A 21,033-nucleotide genomic window follows, 5' to 3' on the forward strand; every position below is an offset into this window, starting at 1 on the left:
AAACGCGGCATCCTTTGAAGATATATATACAGAAACTTTACACCGCAGCCTTTGTATTTGCAGTGTTTCACGTTGCGTGTTCGCTTTCGCGCCAAAACAGCGGCTAGTTTTGACGCGCTCGGTAAGTGTGTACAACAAAGACAGATGGGCCTCTGGCTGAGTTATGCAAGAAGTTACCAGAGATGCGCGAGATTCAGTCACCGCTTTTCTTTCAATGTTACAGAAGCAGAATCCTTAGCAGTTAATTTTGTGTGTGTGTGAGTGTGTGTGTGCGTGTGTGTGTGTGTGTGTTCGTGTGTGTGTGCACGCCAAAAACTTTCCCTAAATAATATTAATGAGCGCTTTGCCTTTCGGTTAACAGAACACCAAACAGTAAGAAAAAAGAAGAGCATTCGCGCATGGCTTTCTGATCGGACATAGAATTTGAGCATTACGAACACAGCGTAGCTTCACTATGAAGAAAAAAAAAACATTTTCTTAATAAATAAATACTGTTTGTCCTCGCTCGAAGATTTCGAGTTATGAATCCATGCCCGAGTCTAATGTAAGAGCAGCAGTTAACAGACACGCGTTCTAGTTTTGTAGCAGCGGTGCGTAGCCGACCAACAAATACAACAAAGCCAGTGATGCTGCATAGGCGATTTAAATGCTAATAGAGGAAGCTTTAGCTCGGCGTCAACTCCGATTTCCCTATTCAAATGCATTTATGAGACATCTGCGCGCCCGATTTGAATGAGGCTTGTCCCATCTGAGAGAGAGAGAGACAGTTAAACTACATGATTCTAACAAGAAAAGCTTCATTTAGAGCTTGTAATATGTTTTCCGAAAATTCCCGAGATGGTAAGATTTAAAAAGAAATTAAGCACGACGTTTGCACATTTTAACCTGTGCACTAAAAAAAGATATCGCACTTCTATAAACTTCATCTCTTGGAATATCTAAGCCCGACAAATTTGACATATGAAATAACTTACACGAACTTGCTGCAATGTTTACGAGGGTTTTGAAAAGGTTCTACGCTAACAGATCAGTGGTATGCTTCAAAGTGGTATATAATGCATCAATTGTGCCCGTTTTCAATGTATCGTTACAGTACACAGAATTGTGACATCGATTTTAGAGTTCTAAATTTGATACATTACGTTTCTTCTTTTTCTTCGTTTCTGTTTTCAATTCTGTAACTTAAATGTTTTTGTTTTAAAGGTTGACAACCTAAATAAAAAAATCCGGTTCAGACAGTCACTAGACTGACTTTTTCTTTTAAATGCTGAAAGCCTAATCAAAATACAGTGCAGTGGTCGCCGAGAAAAAACCATTTCCTCCTTCCCATGTATTTAGATAGGAGTCCCCGAGTTAAGAGCCTCCTCTTTAAAAGCAATCACGAGGTGGAGTTCATGAGCTTCCATGGAGCGTCGTAGTGTACGACGAAGTGGGGATAGAGAGAGAGAGAGTTCGGTGGCATTGTACAATGTTCTCGTATATGCGTGTCTCGGGAAAAGCTTGCGGGCTGTGAATAAAATCCCTGGGAACCTGGCAGGCGCACGTACATTTCTCAGTGTTCAGTATTCTCTAATAGGAGATATGCGTAAAGGGAGTAGGAAAAGGAGTCTTTTTTATAGTTATACTCCTCGTGTTGAAGGAGTGTTGCCTTAGCTATACTCCCCGTGTTGAAGGAGTGTTGCCTTAGCTATACCCCCCTGTTGAAAGACTGTTGCCTTCGCTATACTTCCTGTGTTGAAGGAATGTTGCCTTAGCTATACTTCCTGTGTTGAAGGAATGTTGCCTTAGCTATACTCCCCATGTTGAAGGAATGTCGCCTTAGCTATACTCCCCGTGTTGAAGGAGTGTTGCCTTAGCTATACCCCCCTGTTGAAAGACTGTTGCCTTCGCTATACTTCCCGTGTTGAAGGAGTGTTGCCTTAGCTATACTCCCCGTGTTGAAGGAGTGTTGCCTTAGCTATACTCCCTGTGTTGAAGGAGTTCTGCCTTACCTACACTAATGAAGGGGAAGAAGTTACAAAGACAAAGCGCGCGCACACAAGAGCGCTCCTGGAAAAAAAAAAAGGTTCCGTATTCTCATCCGCGTTAATTTATGCTGAGGAACAGAAAACATTAACGCCTCATTCACAGCAGCAAGGACAAAATACACCACTGAGTGAAATTTCACCGATTTCCCAGCTTCTCCCTTCCGCGTCTGGGTAAACGGGAAAGCGTCGCACGTGGAATTAGCGACGCTGATTCAGTGTCCGTTCATAGAAGCCAAGAGCACTGTCAAACGCTACCGACATACACGCAGTGACGCAGCTGCAGAAGCTGCGCGCCGGTATAGGTTTGCCTTCATTGTCACAGAGAGTTGGCCGCGAGCATACAGCAAATTGCATCGCCCGGGAGCCACCTGTCAAGCTTTATGCGCGTGCCATGATATGTGTCACCGGGCTCAAGCGTGAAAGGTGGACGGGTGTTTTCTGCAGTTTTCAAATGCATGATCGCCTGCCGCAGATACGGTTCGGCCTGCACGGCGACCCCCTTATTAAATATATTAACGCGGTGCTGCTGTTTCTTTGCGCAACGTACTGCATCGCAGCGGTGTAGGAAGACCATATTATCGCATTTAGTGAGAGAAACAAGCTTTCAGTTGTCTTAGAGTTACAGCAAGAGTTTAGGTCCGGTGCCTTTCTCTGGGGTGAGCACGAGTTATGGTCAACGTTATTCGTTAATTTCTTTAACATTAGGCATGAGATAGGACAGTGGCTACGGCGCAGTAGCAAGAAATCCAAAGTGAATGCGTCAATTTTAAGAAAATATAGTTCCACAACAAAGAAGGCCCCTAGGTATATAAAATATTTCTGCGAATTTTTTGCATATGTAATCAGCCAGCTCTTATAACGCGAAATATAATGTAGTTATACAAAGCTAGACAATGTTTGACACATGAGTTGCTGATCATCATAAAAAACAATTAAAATACGACGTCTTTGGCAACGTAGGATATACGAACCCCCGCATTCAGAAGTGCATCTTAACCTGAAGCCCATGCTTGACTTGATTTAAATGACGCCTGTCGTGAACGCACCAAGAGAAACGCGATGAGCGTCTTGGGCCCGTTCGCACCAGGCATCGTTTATATCAAGTCAAGCATGACCTTCAAGATACATTTCTGAATACCGCGGTAAGTCTAAGTAAACTTAACATAAAAGGCATGCGCTGTCGATTTTTTGTTTCATGACATTTCATTGTGGGCTGCCATTCTCAAGATCCCTAGGAATAACTTTTTCAATAATGGAGACAAGGTATGAGCAACTTTAATGATTAGATCGGTGTGGCAATGTAACCCGCATGAACCGCACGTCACATAGCAAGGCATGCCACATGCATCTACCTTAATATGCATGCACGACAGTTTTCGCTCACGGACAACTCCGCCGACGCCAAATTTTCTACGACACGGGGCCTTTAACGCTTTCGCGTCAAAAAACTGTTCAGTTCTAGGTCTTCACATGCCAAACCCACGATAGCATTATGAGCCACGTCGTAGTGGGATACCGGATTAATTTTAACCAACCGGGGTTCCTTAACCGCAATGCCACTTAGCCACTAAGCTACCGCGTTTGTGTGTGTTTCCTTCTTTGTCCTTTGTTGTTTGAGCGGTTACATGATGCATTACAAAGCTACCGCGGCGGGTAAGAATCGGTACGAAATTTGTGCAGATCCAAAGCACATGTTGTAAAACTACGTGAAGCAAAGCTTCAGTCCAGCGTGTACATAACCAGCGACGAAGCGTACAATTGTGCAAACTTTTTCATGGCACGCAGCAACTACGCCATATCCACAAAGTCAAAAACTTTGTCCCCGTCCAAACGTGTTGTAGGGCTAGTTTGTTCATCGCGGCCGCAAACGGGACAAGCAAGGATACCGATACCATCACAAGGCGCATTCTGAATTGCACTCATGCATATTTTTTTTCGTTCATAGGCTATGCAGAAATGTATAACATCAAGTTAAGCGATACACAGTGTGATGCGTTCACGCAGCGATATCAGGAGGACGAAGGCGTTGTAATATTGTTGCTTGTCGACAGAAGAATGGTGGTGACAGTTGCATATGCACAAAAAAGAAATTAAGCAGGAACACGACACATATACGCAAGTACACATGTAAAGGCAATTGCATTTTATGTCACAGTAGAAGATGCCCGTTTCGGAGGATTGGCCAAGTACGAGCACACACCCGCCTTGACATACCGAATGGCTAAATCAAAGAAAATCAAGTAGATAAAACAGTACGTTGAATACAATGGGCTATTCCACTAAGAGGTCGGTGTGCTTTAGAGCCAGCATAGGTTTTATGTAGGTATTTTTGCTACACCAAACAGAGCTGCGCTTACTGTTACTAAATCGTCGGTCATCATACAAGGGTTACATGAGCCCGTCTGCTGAACCTTCAATTCGTAGAACACCCCCAAAAACAAACACCGCTCGCTACAACGAATTTGCCCGTACAACGAAGAAATTCTGGGCGCGCCGCGACGGCCGACTCGTTGCTTTACGACGAACGCGATCAGCGCTGTAGCGCGACACACTTGACGGGCCTGCCGTTGTCAGCGAGCGTTATATACTGTTTCGCTGCGCTGCTGCTCCAGAAATCACTCAACTCGAATGTATACGCAGCTCGTTGTAACGCAGCATTGGGTGCCGCTGACGAATTCGTCGCATTTGATAACGTGACGATGTTATTGCAGCTGACGACCGACGACGTCTTCAAAAGTCGTCTCGGGAGGAGGGGACGTGAATCTCAACGAAGTGCCGTTAAACGGACGAAGACTTTTGACCCCAAGGAGGAAGGCTATGTGGCTGCATTTTATAGACATCAATCGGCTGCGCAAATTAGGCGTCGCTCCCGCGTAATTCATCGCGGCGCATGCGCCGTGAACCTCGGTGTAGTGAGATCGGCTGCAGTTGCACATTTCGCGAGCCAAAGTGTGCGCGAAAAAAAAAGAAAAACATATTGCGACTTCTTTCACTAAGTTTCTCCTGAATTCATGCTAAATGCTTTCTCTTGTTGAACATGTCCAACCTGCTTTATTGTGAGCGCTACGGTGCGCGATCTATACGAAGAAGTGACCTACACAGCGAGAGATCTTGCAGGTCTCAAGCACTTAGTTATAAAGGCGTTTTACTATATATATATATATATATATATATATATATATATATATATATATTGTCCGGGCAAGTTTGTTGTAGCGAGCGGTGTTTGTTTTGGGGGTGTTGTACGAATTAAAGGAATTCGGGCCGGGAAATAATCAGTCCTTCGCTTTATACGTCATTTCGCATAACCAAGAAAAAGAAGGAAAAAGAAAGCGAAAGTACAACCAAACCCAAGAAAGCTTCGCTTCGAAAGATTCAGACGGGGCACACTACGACGCGACGTAAAAGAGAAGGGAGGGCTCAAGGCTGGCCTTCCGACAGGAACTGTGATAACCGGGTAGCAATAAAATAAAATTAAATTCTGGGAGTTCTTTTTAGGCCCCATATAACCACCATCTGATTATGAAGGACTGCGGATTCATCCTTTTGAGCGCCTGAGGGTCTTTAACGTGCACTTATTGGTCTAAAGTACGCGAGCGATTATGCATCCCGTCCCCCCACGCCACCCCACCCATCAAAATACGGTCGCCGAGGCCATGAGATCGAACCTGCAGCCTTCGAGGTCAGCAGCGCAGTGTCGTAGCCACTAAGGTATGCCGTGGCGGGTTACTGGGAGGAAACTCACTCATACACCACTCGGGTCGTTTCACTATAGGATATCCTTCGTTATAACCGCTATTTCGCTATAAGTGGCTTCGTTATAACCGGGCTAGACTGAATGCCTCGGTGGACTACGTCGTGCGTTTCTCTTAACACCGACTAACTGCTCGAATGAGCACAGACCACGGAGGGAGACGCGCGAACATGAAGGGGCTCTGGAGCGCGCTCGCACTGTCCATTTGCGCGTCTCGCGCGCATTTAAATACGGAAATCGGAGCTGTCCGTGGGCTGTTTTGTTGCTTTCAGATATTGTGACTGCGAGTGAACGTCGTTGACTTTTACGTGAGACCAAACCAATTATAAGTCGCGGCGATCATTTCACGGCGTGAACGTTGCCTGCGCGCGTTACGATGTTTATTCGCTTGGCCGATGTCGACTCAGAAATATGAAAAGCAGCGGCGTGCGATAACGAAGAACACGTCGCAGAACACGTGAATCACGTTAAATGCACGCTGGGAAAAAAAAAGGGAAGGCAGGGGAGGAGGACGTGCACGCAATTCGCACAACCCGTTCGAACTGTCACAACCTCAACATTTTTGAACACGGAAATTTATATACGACCCGAACAAACACTCGCAGCATGAGCCGAAATAAACTATATGTAGTTCTGAGACCGCGTGCAACAGCGCGCTTTCCAACCGATCATATAAAGCGCGCGTATGCAATCCAAGCGCAATAATTATGTATGTATATATACGAGACAGTACTTCAGCGCTCACTGAACATCATATATAGCTCTCTTTGCGGCGCACTTCTCTTTTCGTGGATTAGCGAGGGTACGCTTCACGGAAAAAAAAAAGAAACGCGTAGCGGGAACGGGTGCATTCGTCTGGGCGGGCATTCCAAGAATGGAGGCGAGTCACACACACAATGGCATTGATCGAGTCCCCCCCCCCCCCCCCCTCTCGTCGGAAGATGCGCTCGCTTTTCCGCGCGCCGCGTTTGCTTGGCTGCGTCTACGGGCGCCCGCCGGCTCTGACTCACTGTGTCTAGGTGTGCGAGCCTACTTTATTTTTTTTTTTTTTTTTTTGTTGCTGACAGCTGCTTCCCTTCGGACGAGCGCCGAAACCGGGAATTTCGGATTTCGCGCCTCTCGTGTCTGCAGGAGCGCGCTCCTCCGACGGCAGGGTCGGTTGAGAGCAAGACTTGCATCGTTTACATGTAATACTTCTCCACTAGCGGATCGAGCTCGAGTCAACACTTTCCACATTCCCCTCCCCTCCCGCACCGTATGCGCTGGCCCGACTTGCCTGCGTTTACGTGAAAAGGAATTCGACCCGACAAGCCCAAATTAAACTCGCCTAAATTACCGAGTTTTACGTGTCGAAATTGTTACCTGGTTACGGGGGAACTTCGGATCAATTTTGACCGCCCGGGGTTCTTTAGCGCGCATCTAAATCTAAGTACACGAGCTTTTTCTCTTTTCTTTTCCTTTTTTTTTCTTGTCTTGTTTTTCCCCGCCACCATCGAAATGCGGCTGCCACGGTCGAGATCGAACCTGCGACATCAAACTCAGCAGTACCACGCTGAACTATAACCACGGCGGGTGACCACAACGTTACTAGACCCGACATGCCAGCCGACTCGACGCGGTTTTGTCTGGTTCACGTGCGAGTGGCATCACGCAGGAGCGGACGAATGGCACGACGCACCTGGTATGCGATGACTATCTAAACTTTTCGCCATATATACAAGGTTTAGGTGTGCTTGAAAGGAGGTCAAAATTAATCCGGAGTTGTGTGCCTCGTACAATGACGCGGTTTTTGCGTAAACACCCCCAGAATATCATTTTTAACAGTTCATAAATAACTGATGTGATCCTAATAAAAATCCTGCTTTTGAATATACATATGACAGACACCGCAATAAACGCGATCAAAAATTAGAAATCGGTCTACCAGAAACTTCTGCACGCATTTTCCTGCACAAAATGGCGGCACCCGCGGTATTTATGTGAAGCGCTTGACACCTTTAATTCGCGGTAACTTATGTATGGTGCGGTTCTGTTTTAAATTGCTTGCTGTGACGGGATTTTCGCTGAAAGCTCAATATTTATCGAATTACTGTGAACCCCTCGCCATCCACGCCCCCCCCCCCTAAGTAAAGTAATAATGATAAATTTGGACAATTAAACTCGAGCAAACCACTAATTAACCAGTATTTCGTTTTTTCTTCTTTTCGTCTTTGTGGTCCGCATACACCCGAAATGGTTGAAATCTACGGACATTGGCCGACGAAAAAGCGTAGGGTCAAATACATGTCCACACGCTGGACATACGACCTTGACGCTTTCTATATGCCTTTAAAATACGTATGATTCGGGGAGGCAAACGAACGTTGCGACGGCTAGTCCCGCTTCACTCGCCGAATTTATCCGAAGCAGCAACGTGTAACCTTCATCCGTGAATCAAAATATCTCTTGCGCACGCCGCTATTCAAGCGACGTGCGCGCGTATCGAATCTCTCGAAAATGCGTTCAACGTACTCCCGGCGTTCGACCGACCGGAACCCGCGGCACGGATGTTGCCCAACGCGTGCGCCCCCTTACAACAGCTGCTCGCGTCGCGTAGATTAGACAACGCCTTCGAAGGGAGGGAAGGAGGAGAAAACATCTGCTGCCGGGAGGAGGGCGACCCTACACGGCCACCGGGTCAACCGTGACGCGAACAACTCGCGTGATCGTCGTGTACCCCCGCATCTGCGGCTCCTCTGTTTCCCACAAAGCTTCGCGAGGAGAAATTGTTTAACAAGGGCATGAAACCGGAAGACGAACATTAACCGTGTCTACAAGAATATGGCAGAACCGTATCCTATTAACTTTCAGACACGCTATCGATTACAGGAATCCGTATTTTCCTACTGCTGCTGAGCATCCCCTTCAGTTTGGAGGTAGGGGGGCGGGGGGCTACGAAAGATAGTCACCTAGCCTGCTTGAGCTATAATCAGCATTATATATATCCATAGCAGTCTAGCACTCTGCCTCTCTTCCTTAAAGGGGTTCTGAAACACTTCTTTTTCCAAAGTGGAAAAATCCATATGAAGACAGGCTATTTCAGAAATACTTTGCAGCAAAAAGTACTTCAATCCATTTATCAGAAGCGCAGTTACTGGCGATCAAACACCCGCTTCGCGAGTTTCAAGGGCTTCACGTTCGCGGTGCTTCCCCTCCTCCTTCAATGCCTTGCACTGCGAAGGCAACGGCGGAGGGGGCGTGCCCAACAATGCCCCGCTAAAACCCCTTAAACTTCGTAAAGTAGTCACTCTCCTCCTCCGCCTTCACTCCTCCTCGTTTCTCCTCTCTTTCACGCTCCCTCCTCGACCGTGGCGCCGCCTACACTGCTCGAGCGCAGCAACGGTGCCAACATGCGCTCCTAGCCACTCCGTAGACGCTTCTCGAGCAAAAATGGCGCTGATGCACGGCGCGAGGGCCCACGTGATGCTATTAGGCCAATAGCGACGCGGCGTCGGCCTCGGCCAGAGCTCGCGAGGAGGAGGCGGCATTCTTCAAAGCGTGGCACTTCTTTACGAAGTTTAAGGGGCTTTACGCCCCGCCTGCTGAATGTCACTGTGGCGCACAGTTCAAACTTGATTTTGGATGTTCACGTAGACGCCACTACTTCCCATTTTGGAGTCTGCAAGGCGCCGAACGTGAGCCAGACGCAGTTGTCCTCAGCGAGCCACAGTGCGCTCAGCCGGCGGACTCGTCGCGCCACCCCGTGGCGGCCGCGGTATCTACGCTACGTAGCACGTGGCCTCCGAGATCACCCCCAACGCGCGCGGGGGTGATCTCGGAGGCCACGCGAACCAGACCGCAGCTACATTCAGCTGTAGTGCATATGCGTAGCGTTTGCTTTGTGCGCGACAGGTCTTGAGTGCGTCTTGCTCATGTGCTCCAGTCTGGCGGTGCTATGTGGTGCGGACCGGCCTTGTCCTGCACTAGCTTGACCAACAGATAGTAACCACATCTAACTTGCGCATTGTTGAAGCGCTGTCAATAGCTCAAATCAAAGCAAAGTCTGCCAATTGGCATCCAACCAGGATTGAGCATGCTGGCACGCATGCGCATGGTCTGACCTTAAGTTTCACGTGGTTCGAGGCTAGTAGAGCGTTCAAAACTAGTCGAAATCAGCAAGATCCGACGGCTACGATCTCGATAAGCAGCTTGGACAAGGTTTTCATTCCTACACGGATGGTGCGTGAGCAGATGACAGTCGGCTTCTTCTGGAAGTACATAATTATTATCGAAATTCGAAAGAAAATTCTCGCTTACTTCAGCATGTTCAGTGAACTTCATCAGTAGATATATACAGTATCAATAGGAAGAAGCACACTGATCCAAACACCCTTCTTGAGTGATGTCATCTATTGTCCAATAGGAGCCGTATATGGGAATGTGCTATATTACGAAGTAAAGTGTCTAGACAGGAGTGAGAAGCAGGTTTCTGTTTGAAAAGGGAGCGTTTCAGAGGACGGTGGCTTTGTGCACTGTGCACGACTGCAAAACTTGGCTAAGATGTTCACAGCTGCATCTACTATCCACAGCCTATGTTTTTTGACCAAGTCCGAGGGGTGGTTCAAGACCCCTTTAAAAGTTCTACATCCACCTTGCATTTACAGATAGTTTGCTTGCTTTTTTTCCCACCGATACCTTAAATGTATCTTGTTGGTCTTGACTGCTGACCAGTTAACGCTTCCATCCGCTTTGGATCCCAGCACTTCTAGAATGTGGACGTACCTTACGGGCCTTGCTGGGTGAATATCTTCGCATTCCATATTACGATGTGCTGAGTCGTCTCCGAACTTTTGCTGCAGCAGGCACGTGCCTCATCCTGTTGCGAACAGTTACTCTCCAGTAAGTTATCATCCTCAGGCAGCCAGTTCGGGCCTCAAAAAGGAAGGCGCTGTCCTTTGCCTGTCGTGCAGGCTTTCCCTGCCGATTTATTTCTTCGTATGCTTGCGAATCTCCTTGGTGTTCTTTTTTTTTTTTCATCAGTCTTTTGCATTCGACTTGCTCTCTCCATTACTCTTAATTTCTTGTCGGTGACCCCTGCAGTTGCTTGTTTACATTTTCAATTTCGCTGCACTTGGTTGCCAACTTTCTTGACCTCATCCTCCATACTGTGTCCATGTTTTGCAGCTACAGATATTTGTACACTCAAGCAGCCCATCTATTTTCACCCACGTCTGTGAAATGCGGTTATAATTACGTCATTTGCTTTCGGATTTGCCAAAGCAGCGTGGCAATTTGTATAAAGCGCTTCAGGCATAACAATTTTCATGTGCGAGATTGTTTGCGCGAGATTGTTTCATGTGCGAGATTGAGCACAGCATTTGCACCAACATTAATCAGGAACATCACGCATTCCTGAATACCCCATCAGCTTACAAGAATCTTGAAAACAGCTCTTTTTTTTTTTCCTTCTTAAACTACAGGAGACATAGATCTTGGGAGGAGGAAAGACAAGAGAGTCTGCTATGTTCTCTCCTGTTGGCTATCCTGCACACAGGGAACGGAACAAATTTCAAATGAGGTTGCGGCTTACAAATCTTATTCAGACATACTGGCACATAAACTACATGCCTGGCCGATGACGTTGATAATAAAAATCAGGACTAGTCGGACATTTTGAGCCCGTGTGCAATAAAGCCAGCTTCTCAAGATTACTTTTTTCCACTCGGCCTTCATGTTGGCTGTTGTGCCACACACCTTCGAGCTTGCAATGCGGTGACTTGATCTTGCATGCGTTCCTCTGAGGTCTAATGACCTTCAACCTCAAAGGAGGCGACAGGACATCGTCATCATTTTGAATACATTAGTCATGCAATAGAGACTAGCCCGCTCCCAAGTCTTGCTTAATTTCTCTGAGGTGCGCTGCCCTATTACGCAAGACCAGGGGGAAGGACCCAGCCGGCACCCAGCGCTAATGACTCAGAGTTGGCTTTCTCTAAGTGAAAAGGTGAAGGGGTGCCAGTGTTCAAGGACTCGTTGTTTCCTAATGAGACGGAATGCGATGAGGGTGACATCACATCCCTTCCCGCCTTGTTTTGCACAAGGATGGACCGGCAAGCCACCAGTCGACGAAGTCAGTGGGGGGGGGGGCTCCGAAAGCTATTTGGTCGCTATTAGGCAGCTATATAAATTTCTGCTATTTATGCCATTTCCCTGCCATATCTTGTGAATACTGTATAAAGTTTTCTTCACATCTTCGCCTACTAAAAGACTCCCGTCCCTTCGTCTCCCGAGGCGCAACGCGCCATTATTTAAAAAAGAAAAACGTGCACACCCTTACCACAACCTTATTTCAAGGTTGACGGTGCCGACTTTCTCCAACTGGAAGCACCACTTCACTGCACCTGCCATATTATTTTCTTTCTTATTTTATTTTTCTCTACGCAGCCCAGTGGCGAGTCCTGGCAATGAGCTGCCCATCGTGGGGCCGCCTCTGGTCACGTCTTCCAGTTCCGGCAGCTGCCAGATCTACCAAGGGGTGACGTGCGGCCAGTACCTGGGCAACCGCAGCGTCTTCGTCCGACCGCCACCGGCCACGCTAGCCGCCATGGAGGAGAAGCTGGCTGCCGCATTCACCGTCATCGCCACCTCGCAGGTGAGCCAATTACAGCAACGACAATGCTGGCTGAGCGTCGCTTTACCCAAAACAGTACAAAGCTAGAAATGTAGCACAGACGTCTTCAACGTGCCTTGCATTTCACGTCTTCATATGTATATGCGTTGTAGAAGTTTGCAGTGTGGCTTGCATTTGACGTGTTCAAGAGGCACGCTTGCCCCTTTTTTCCGAAGGCTTCACTGAATCCACTGTAAGATGTCAGCAAATGTGGTCGGCGACCCTACAGAATTTTGGTCTGATTGGAGTTCATATACTTGGCATCCCCAAGTGCACATGTCAACTTTAAAGCAGTACTGACATGTTAATACCATTTTGTGTCAAACGAAGGTCGAAACCTGCTGAACCACAGAATAAAATACTGCGAATAAGCAAAAAGATCGACAGTTGGGCGACATTTTCTTTGTCTGCGCCCCTTCGCGCTTGGGTACCGAACCAGATTCGGTACTCAAGAGGTGGAGGCGTCATATGACATCATAATACACCGGCCCGCTCTGCTAATGCAACCTGATCATTGCTCTTATAAGCAACATCATCATACTTAGCATTATTGCTACACGACGCCAGCAAATTTTACTCTGTGTCATGACATCACAGCAATGTCGATGATGCCAGGTCTGATTATTTGGATACCATTAAAAAGCTGGGTTCACACAACAGGATGGAGATGGATCGCTGAATCAGACCGCTGACGAGCGTGATGTGTCAGAGCTGCAACGAACAACGTTGCTAGCAGCTCATCGACTTTGTCCCTGTGAGCGACGTACGCGATTGGTCGGCACTTGGCCACGACATGTTAATCCGCAGACTGAATCAGTGATGCGACCCATTGTGTGACCACAGCTTTAGGATCAAATTTCGACATCTTTGTTACTGCTTTCCAAACTTCCGCACCAGCCAAGTGTTGTCCTTTAATTTTACGCACGAGAAGCGTGTGGTAATGTTTCAGAAACTTAGAAAATATATGTCCGTACTCCTTCACGGGCGTAAAACTCCAATACTCGCATGAACCACCTACTATAACAGGTTCAGCGCAATGTGATCGACCCACTACACCCCCATCCCCCCCGCCTCCATCTAGAACACTGGCTAGGACAGCAAATCCCGCCCCCTCTTTAATCTGGTCCTGTTTCGTGGACGCTACTCTGCAGGACGTATCGGCCACGTGCCACAAGTACGCCATCCCATCTCTGTGCTTCTTCGTGTTCCCGCCGTGCGAACCGGCACCGGGTGGGCTGCCCGACCGTCCGCCCGAGCCCCGGTCGGTGTGCCGCGACGAGTGCGAGCTCCTCGAGCAGAGCCTGTGCCGCATGGAGTACTCGATCGCCAAGCGGCACCCGCTCATCGGCCAGCAGAACATCCTGCCCGTGTGCGAGGACCTGCCGCCCATCGGGTCGCCCGAGGCCCAGTCCTGCCTGCGCCTGGGAGTGCCCCATCGCGAGACCGATGACGTTAACAAAGGTTCGTTTCTTGCACACGCGCGGACGGGCGCCGCATAGCGGAAGGTACTCTGCCATTCCCTACTCGATCGCACTCAAAACTGCAGTTAAAAATCGAGTTGCAGGGTTTCGCGTTCTGAAACTATACCGAAGGTGCACAGTACGTGGGTAACGAGGGCTGCCGTAGAGGCGACGGCTCTGTAAATAATTTTGAGTACATTCTTTCAAATTTTAAGGCCATCTGCGGTTCTTCAACGTGCACCCAATGCACACTACATGGATGTACTTGTAGAATGGGGCCGCCACAACCGGCATCGAACCTGCAACTTCGTGCGCAGCTGTGATACGCCATCCACAGTGCTGTCGCGGCAGGTCGCATCACAGCAGCCGCCGAGGTAGCTCAATGCCGGTGGCGTTGCATCTGGGCTCTCGAAATCCGTAGCCGAATTATATGGCGCCATAATGTAAAAACACCTCTTTACTGTTATTTTAGTGCCTGTCAAAATGCAGCATCAGATGAGTGGTAATTAATGCCGCTGCGTCACGTGGAAACGTGGCAAGCATTTGTTCGTATTAAGTGCCCATTCGTACCTTTTTTCTCCCTCGCGACCGCGGTGGTGTCAAGTACAATGCGCTGCTGACCAGCCATTTGATTAATCGCAGAGGAAGGCTGCTACGTGCACGGCGGCGAAGACTACCGCGGCGTGGTGGCCGAGACGGTGTCAGGGCTGCCATGCCAGCCATGGACGCACCAGATCCTGTTCTCGCGCATCGCCGAGTACCCGGAGATAGTCGGCGGCCACAACTATTGCCGCAACCCGGGTGGCATGGAGAGCCAGCCCTGGTGCTTCACCTCGGGCGCCGTCGTCAAAAAGGAGATCTGCAACATCCCCAAGTGCGGTGAGTGTCTCTCTTGATTCCTTTCACACCACATTATTTTTGAGGAGACAGCCGTGCCTAAAGACGGCACAACAGCATTGAACAGATGGGTACATTCAACGCTTCTGTATATGTATGCTGTAGAAGTTTTCAGTGCAGCTAACATTTGACATGTTCAAGACACCCCCCCCCCCCCCCCCCCCATGCTTGGACCTTTTCCATAGGCTTCATTGAACACAAAGACCTTTCACAACTTCGTGTTCTGTTCACACAAACTATTGGTGATCATAACAGCGTTATGGCAAGCCCAAGAACTATTCTATGGAATAACAGAAACGCGAAGGCACTGACGACACCGTCTTGTACCACCTAGTTCAATTGGAGGACAATAACATGAAGTTTCGGTGAGCACGCTCTACTAAGCTGCAAATGTCAAGGCTCTGGAAGCAGCAACCATTAACCTATATAGCTTTTCCTTTTTTCATTTCAGCGAGGACACTCGTGGAAAGACAAGAACGTTCATAACATCTTGTTGCACAAAGTGTCAGGGGATGTCACTACCTGTGCTGCTATAACTTGCAGTCATCAGTCAAAGGAGGCTAGCTTGCACGTGCATCAGTGAGCACAACTGGCACAACTTTGAAAATTCAAAATGATAGTAAGGCACTAAATGCTAACTTTTCAATTACGACTCATAGTAACTAAGCATTGCGCATAATGTGTGCCGTTCTTTAACAGACAAAATCCTTGCACCGATGCTTCATGCTATGAATCATAGCTTCTCTGTTAGAGCCCTATAGCTGTTGTGAATGCATCTATAGAACCACCACCACCACCAGCATCATCACCATCATCATCATCATCATCGTCATCGTCAGCCTGGTTACGCCCACTGCAGGGCAAAGGCCTCTCCTATACTTCTCCAACTACCCCGGTCACCATGCAGTTATCCAAAGATACTACACAGCAGGTGCGACGTGGCTGGTTTAGGGGCTCGGTATGGTGTAGCTTAAAGAACACATAAAGGTTATCGCAGAAAAACAGACCTCCTGTAAGAGAGAAGAGTATGGGGGTGACCTACTGGTGCAATGACAGCTCGTGGTATTTTCGGTGTTGCGAGGAGCCACAGTTGCTGGTAAGAGCACTACCCTTCAGTGCCACCTATGTGGTACACCATGAAGATTGAAATGGCAGGACAGTTAGTTGGACGCCCTTATCAGGCAAGTTGGTGCCCCTGTATATTTTCCTGCATGGTGTCGGCAGATATCTCACATGGCAGCACATGCAAGCTGTGCAATCCAAGCTAGAGCAGGTGTTCGAAGCATACGCACAATTATTCCAACGGTTGCTGGGTCACTGGGGCATTGTCAGTAGTGACCTTGCTGATGATCCTGCCCAGTCAGCCCATAAAGATACCCAGACACTTTGCATACCCTTCTTGAGAATACACTGCGAGTGGTCTTGGTTTACTTGCCCAGACTAAGACGCAAACTTTTTGGAACACCCTGAATATTTCAAGCTGTTGTCTCCACAAACTTGACCCTTCACTGAGGCTGAAAATGCCATCACACATTTCCTGCTGTGATGCAGCCTTGCTGTGCTGCATCTGGTTAGCAGTGGGTAATAGGAAAGCCTACTCACTCATTATTGGAATGGTGAACGCACATTCATGACTCATGAAACTGTGGCAAGACACTTGAACAAGTATTGCGTTTTTGTCATTGATACGACATTGAATGAGATGTTCTTTGAACTGTGTTACACCGCCTAGATCATAGGCCTTTTCCCGAGACAAATAATCTTACACCATGGCCCCACGTATTGCGGGTTGACAAAGCAATGTGGCCGTAACTGCAGTTTATATACTATATATAATCAACCGGCCTCAGCGACCGATTGTAGGTGTGATGCACGGCCGCACGTGTCTGCGCGGCTAGTGCCTCCCTTTTTGCTTCTTCTTTTTTTTTGTCCCGTAATCCCCTGTGTAAGACAGCAAACCAGACATGTCTGGTTTACCTTCCTACCTTTCCTTTCCCTCTCCTTCTCCTCCTTTTGACACCATCGTCACTGCCTACTGACAGAGTTACTACTCAAAAATTATAACTCGAACAATTTTGTGAATATGCAATTGAGTGCACCTCAACTCGAATAACTTTGTGATTATGCGATTGGGTGCACTCCCAAATTCCAGTGGACTACCTGTGGCTGTACATCCTGCTGCCCAGCATCGCCACCCTGGCCCTGATTGGCCTCCTGCTGGGCATAGCATGCTTCCGGCGCCGTGCAAAGCCGTCACCGCCACCTTCAGCTAAGAGCTTTGCAGGAAAAGCTGCCCTTCGAGGGCCTGCCCAACAAAACCTCGAGCTGGGGCGACTATTGCCTCGGCCAACAAGGCAAGTTCTTTTTCATGTTGCTTTAGGATGCGTCAAACAGTTATGTGCTAGGAGGCTTTGTAACTTTCGCCTTCTGTTAGAGTGTAGTTGTTTATCACATATTTGATTTCCCTAGAATGACACAATGGCTGGGCCAGTTTATTATTGTCGGCAAGTAAAACTACTGCACAACTGAATCCACTTGCCGGTTATGTCGAACCTAGAGATACTGGACCCGGATGTAACGAATGATTGGATATAACGAAGTAAATAGAAAATATTTCTCATCAATATCACCACGTGACAGATATTGGATATAATGAAGGTATTTTCATGTTGAATACAGCTTTTGTATAACGAAGCTCTCGATTTGGCTCTGTACATACTCTGCAAAATGCTACTGTGCATGCAAATTCCGCAATCTTATTACTTCATATGATCCTATTCCGGTCATGCCTACACTACTGCTTACTTGACAGCCAGTCTGTTGCTTTCACAGTATATCGGTTATTTATAGAGAATTTATATTTGATCTCATCAATCTGTGATGTTTCTGTTCCACTGTCACAGCTTTTGTGCATGACTGTCGTCCCAGGCGGGAGTGCATCATCAGGCATTGCTGCCTCTTCTACTTCCTTGCAAAGTGCAAAAATGCACACTCGAATGAAGTCTTTAACTCAATCAAAAAGAGGCTGATGTTCGCTTATACCTCTTGGCTCCCTCCAGCGCTTAACATTCTGCAATCCTAAACCAGGGCTCCTGAAGTGCCAGCTGCACGAATCCGTTTCCACGAGGAGCTGGGTGAAGGAGCATTTGGCAAGGTGTACAGAGGAGAGATGCTACCCGCCAAGCGTGACTGCAGTGCTCCCGTGCCTGTGGCCATAAAGACGTTGAAGGTAAGGGGGCTGCTTTGAATTTGAATGTGATTTGATCTGAGCATGCCTGAATTTGTTGCACAATGGTCGAACAGAATGGTCTTGAAATGCCCAAAACCCTGAATTGAGATGTGTGTGTGTGCATGTGCTTGCCTTCTTGCTCCTCAGATCTCTGAATACTATTCCTATCCTTGCCAGAGTAGTCAAGAGTAGTTCTGAGCAAGTCTTCAGTGTACTAGAAATTTTTTCGAGTGGCATGGCCGCGCTTCTCTGCCCGATGCAGTATGTGTTGCCAGTAGCAGTGGCACTGTACTCACTCACTATTGAATGTTCACTGCGAAGAAGCTTGTCGTGTACCAGAGCACAGCCGGGTCTAACTCCAAAGGGTGGGGGGGGGGTCATTTTGCAAGTGTCTGCCTAGTGGACTGTCCATTTAAGCTGCTGCTGATTGGCTGGAGCTGTACGAGTGAGGAGGAGATTGGCTGGGGAAGCCTGTCTCCTTCACAGGGGTATCCCAGACTAGCCAGTGAGCACATCAGAAGCCGAAATGGAGAGTCTACTAGGTGAAGACTCACAGCATACCCCTCCCCCCTCCCCCAGATGCACACTCCAGACACACCAAACACATGGATCACACTGGCCGCGGCTGGAGCTGCAGTTTGCTGGACATGTTCGATAGTGAGGGACACCAACACCACCGCCGCAAAGCACCACGTTGCGCACCACAAAGAATAAGCATGGAGTGTGTCGCTAGGCACACCACCCACATATTCTATTTGAATGTAGCTAAGTCTCACGAATGATGCAGGAAAATGCGGCCATGAAGACGCAGCAGGACTTCCAGCGGGAAGCCGAGCTGATGAGCGACCTGCAGCACCGCAACATTGTCTGCCTGCTGGGTGTGTGCACCAAGGAGGAGCCCCTGTGCATGCTCTTTGAGTACATGCCTCACGGAGACCTGCACGAGTTCCTGGTGGCGCACTCGCCACGCTGCGAGGGCGCCGCCCAGGTGCTCGACCTGGCCGACTTCCTCCACATCTCCAGACAGGTCTGTTGTGCCTTTTTATTCTTTATTTAGTACAGACTTCCATTTGCCGATACACTCGTGCAAGACAGCTGCTTGCTATGCACTACAATATATCCCTTTGTTATTCCCCTAGCAGGTATAATTTTATGGGGAAAAGCAGGGAATGATAAACGTTTAGAAGCTGAGCATAAAAACTACTTACAGTGACCACAATATAAAGGTGCAATCTGCTTCAACAATATTTACAAAACCTGATACTATTATACTGTTTCATAGTGTAAATTTTTATACTGTGGGTTGCTGATCCACAGTGAGTTGATGTCTTAGATATGCAAAGTCAATAGGAAAAGCCAACTGCTATAATCATGCACTAGCTGACGTTTACATTGACGCCTGCCAATATATATATGCTGCGTAACTTCATACAGCTTAGGAAATGACATCTATCAGAAGAAGTGAACATAGGCGCCAACTACGGGGGGCGGCTCCGGGGCCCGAGCCCCTTCCAGAGTTTTTTGAGGGGTACCAAAGCACACCCCCCCACCACACACACACACACACACATTTAAAGTGCCATTACCAGCATGTGTTGGTGGGCTAGTTGGCTAAGCATGATTACAAAGATGGCGCCGAATAAAACAATACACGAAGAAGGGGAGCACCAACGCCTACGTGCGCCTACGTGATGTCTCGTGTCCCCCTTCTTCGTGTATTGTTTTATTCGGCGCCATCTTTGTAGCCATTACCAGAGCTTTGTCACCCACATCACTTGAGGTTTCTTTTGACTTTCCTTGACCTATTACATTTTACTGAGGCTAATAGCTTACTGCATCATTGTTGGCGCAGATGTGGCCGGCTTTAAATTCATACTTTTGCTTTATTTATGCAAATCGTGACAATAGGAGGACATGCGCATTAGAAGCACTAGCAGGGGCTGCCTCATCCGTATTTTCTCACTTTAACATTGTTTTAAATTTCCATTGTAAACACCAGGCACATACACAATATATTTAAATATATACACAGGACAACGTTTATTATATTTTTTAAAGAGATGGAGGTAGCCAATTAAAATTTATTTATAAAGGTATGGATGGCCTATGCATAAAGAATGAATATGTTGCTGTATGTTCACCACGCTTCCAATAATTGCTTTGCATGCATTTTTTCACCAAGAAGAAATACCTATAGAATTTAGTGACCCCTTCTGCAGAGTCCTTAATCAATGGCATGTGAAGTGCACGTGGGTGTTGTCTCAATATTGCTTCTCTTTCCAGTAAGCAATGCTAACAACTCATGAAAAAATATTTCTAATAATTTACAACATTTACTAGGGATGGAAACATCGTCAGTTGCATGCAAAGGTCATAAATATATACGGGGTGTCCCAATTAACTATTGTGCACCAAGATTTAAAAAAAAGAGCAATGTTTTACTCGAACAAAACCTAGTGCATATGGTTTACAGTACAGTGGAGTAGCTGCCAGTAATATTTTCATTACTGAGATTTAATTAGGTATTTGTTATTAATTACCTAACTCGAGACATACTATCCTAATTATCAGAGTGTCAATGAGGCATTTGTAGGCCTCATTGACACTTTGGGACATGTAACTGTGGTATTTTCAGCGATGCACTAATTGTGCGCTAATTTTTTACTATTGATAAATAAACCCTGCGAAATATGGAGAATGCCACATGACTGTGCTCCCAAACGCAATAAAGCAGCGCCCTCCAACATGCTCCCTCCGTTAGCCAGGGCGAAATAAAGAAAATAAAGAAAAACGTTGTGATCGAGCTAGTGCCTCATCTGCCGCGCTACGGTGGAAGTAACGCATCGCGTTTGTTGTTAGTCGGAAAGAAGCTGTGATAGCTGTTGTCTCAGCGTAAGTAAAGTGCACGAATGTTTTTTCTTTTTCTTCCCCCTTTTTTTTTTTTTTTTTTTTTTTTTTTACAAAGCCTATCACCACGAAAGCAAATTGACAATGTCAGTGCAAAGGTTTAAAGGTGC

General features: G+C 47.4%; 2 protein-coding genes across 3 annotated transcripts in view; one reads left to right on the forward strand and one right to left on the reverse strand.

Annotated features, from left to right (window-relative positions):
* Window positions 1-21,033, forward strand: part of LOC126517492 (tyrosine-protein kinase transmembrane receptor Ror-like) — a 316,867-nt gene that overhangs the window by 285,966 nt on the left and 9,868 nt on the right. For both annotated transcript variants that reach the window (XM_055064215.1, XM_050167222.2), the window contains 6 exons: window positions 12,205-12,412; window positions 13,582-13,891; window positions 14,533-14,769; window positions 16,940-17,141; window positions 17,875-18,016; window positions 18,804-19,043. In XM_055064215.1, the coding sequence (XP_054920190.1) occupies window positions 12,205-12,412; window positions 13,582-13,891; window positions 14,533-14,769; window positions 16,940-17,141; window positions 17,875-18,016; window positions 18,804-19,043 (1,339 nt within the window). The remainder of the gene's footprint in view (window positions 1-12,204; window positions 12,413-13,581; window positions 13,892-14,532; window positions 14,770-16,939; window positions 17,142-17,874; window positions 18,017-18,803; window positions 19,044-21,033) is intronic.
* The window catches only part of Trs31 (trafficking protein particle complex subunit 31), a 133,318-nt gene that overhangs the window by 37,590 nt on the left and 74,695 nt on the right, over window positions 1-21,033 (reverse strand). The gene's annotated exons all lie outside the window — the stretch shown is intronic.

Source organism: Dermacentor andersoni, chromosome 11 (genome assembly GCF_023375885.2).
Source record: "Dermacentor andersoni chromosome 11, qqDerAnde1_hic_scaffold, whole genome shotgun sequence".
Lineage (NCBI taxonomy): Eukaryota > Metazoa > Arthropoda > Arachnida > Ixodida > Ixodidae > Dermacentor > Dermacentor andersoni.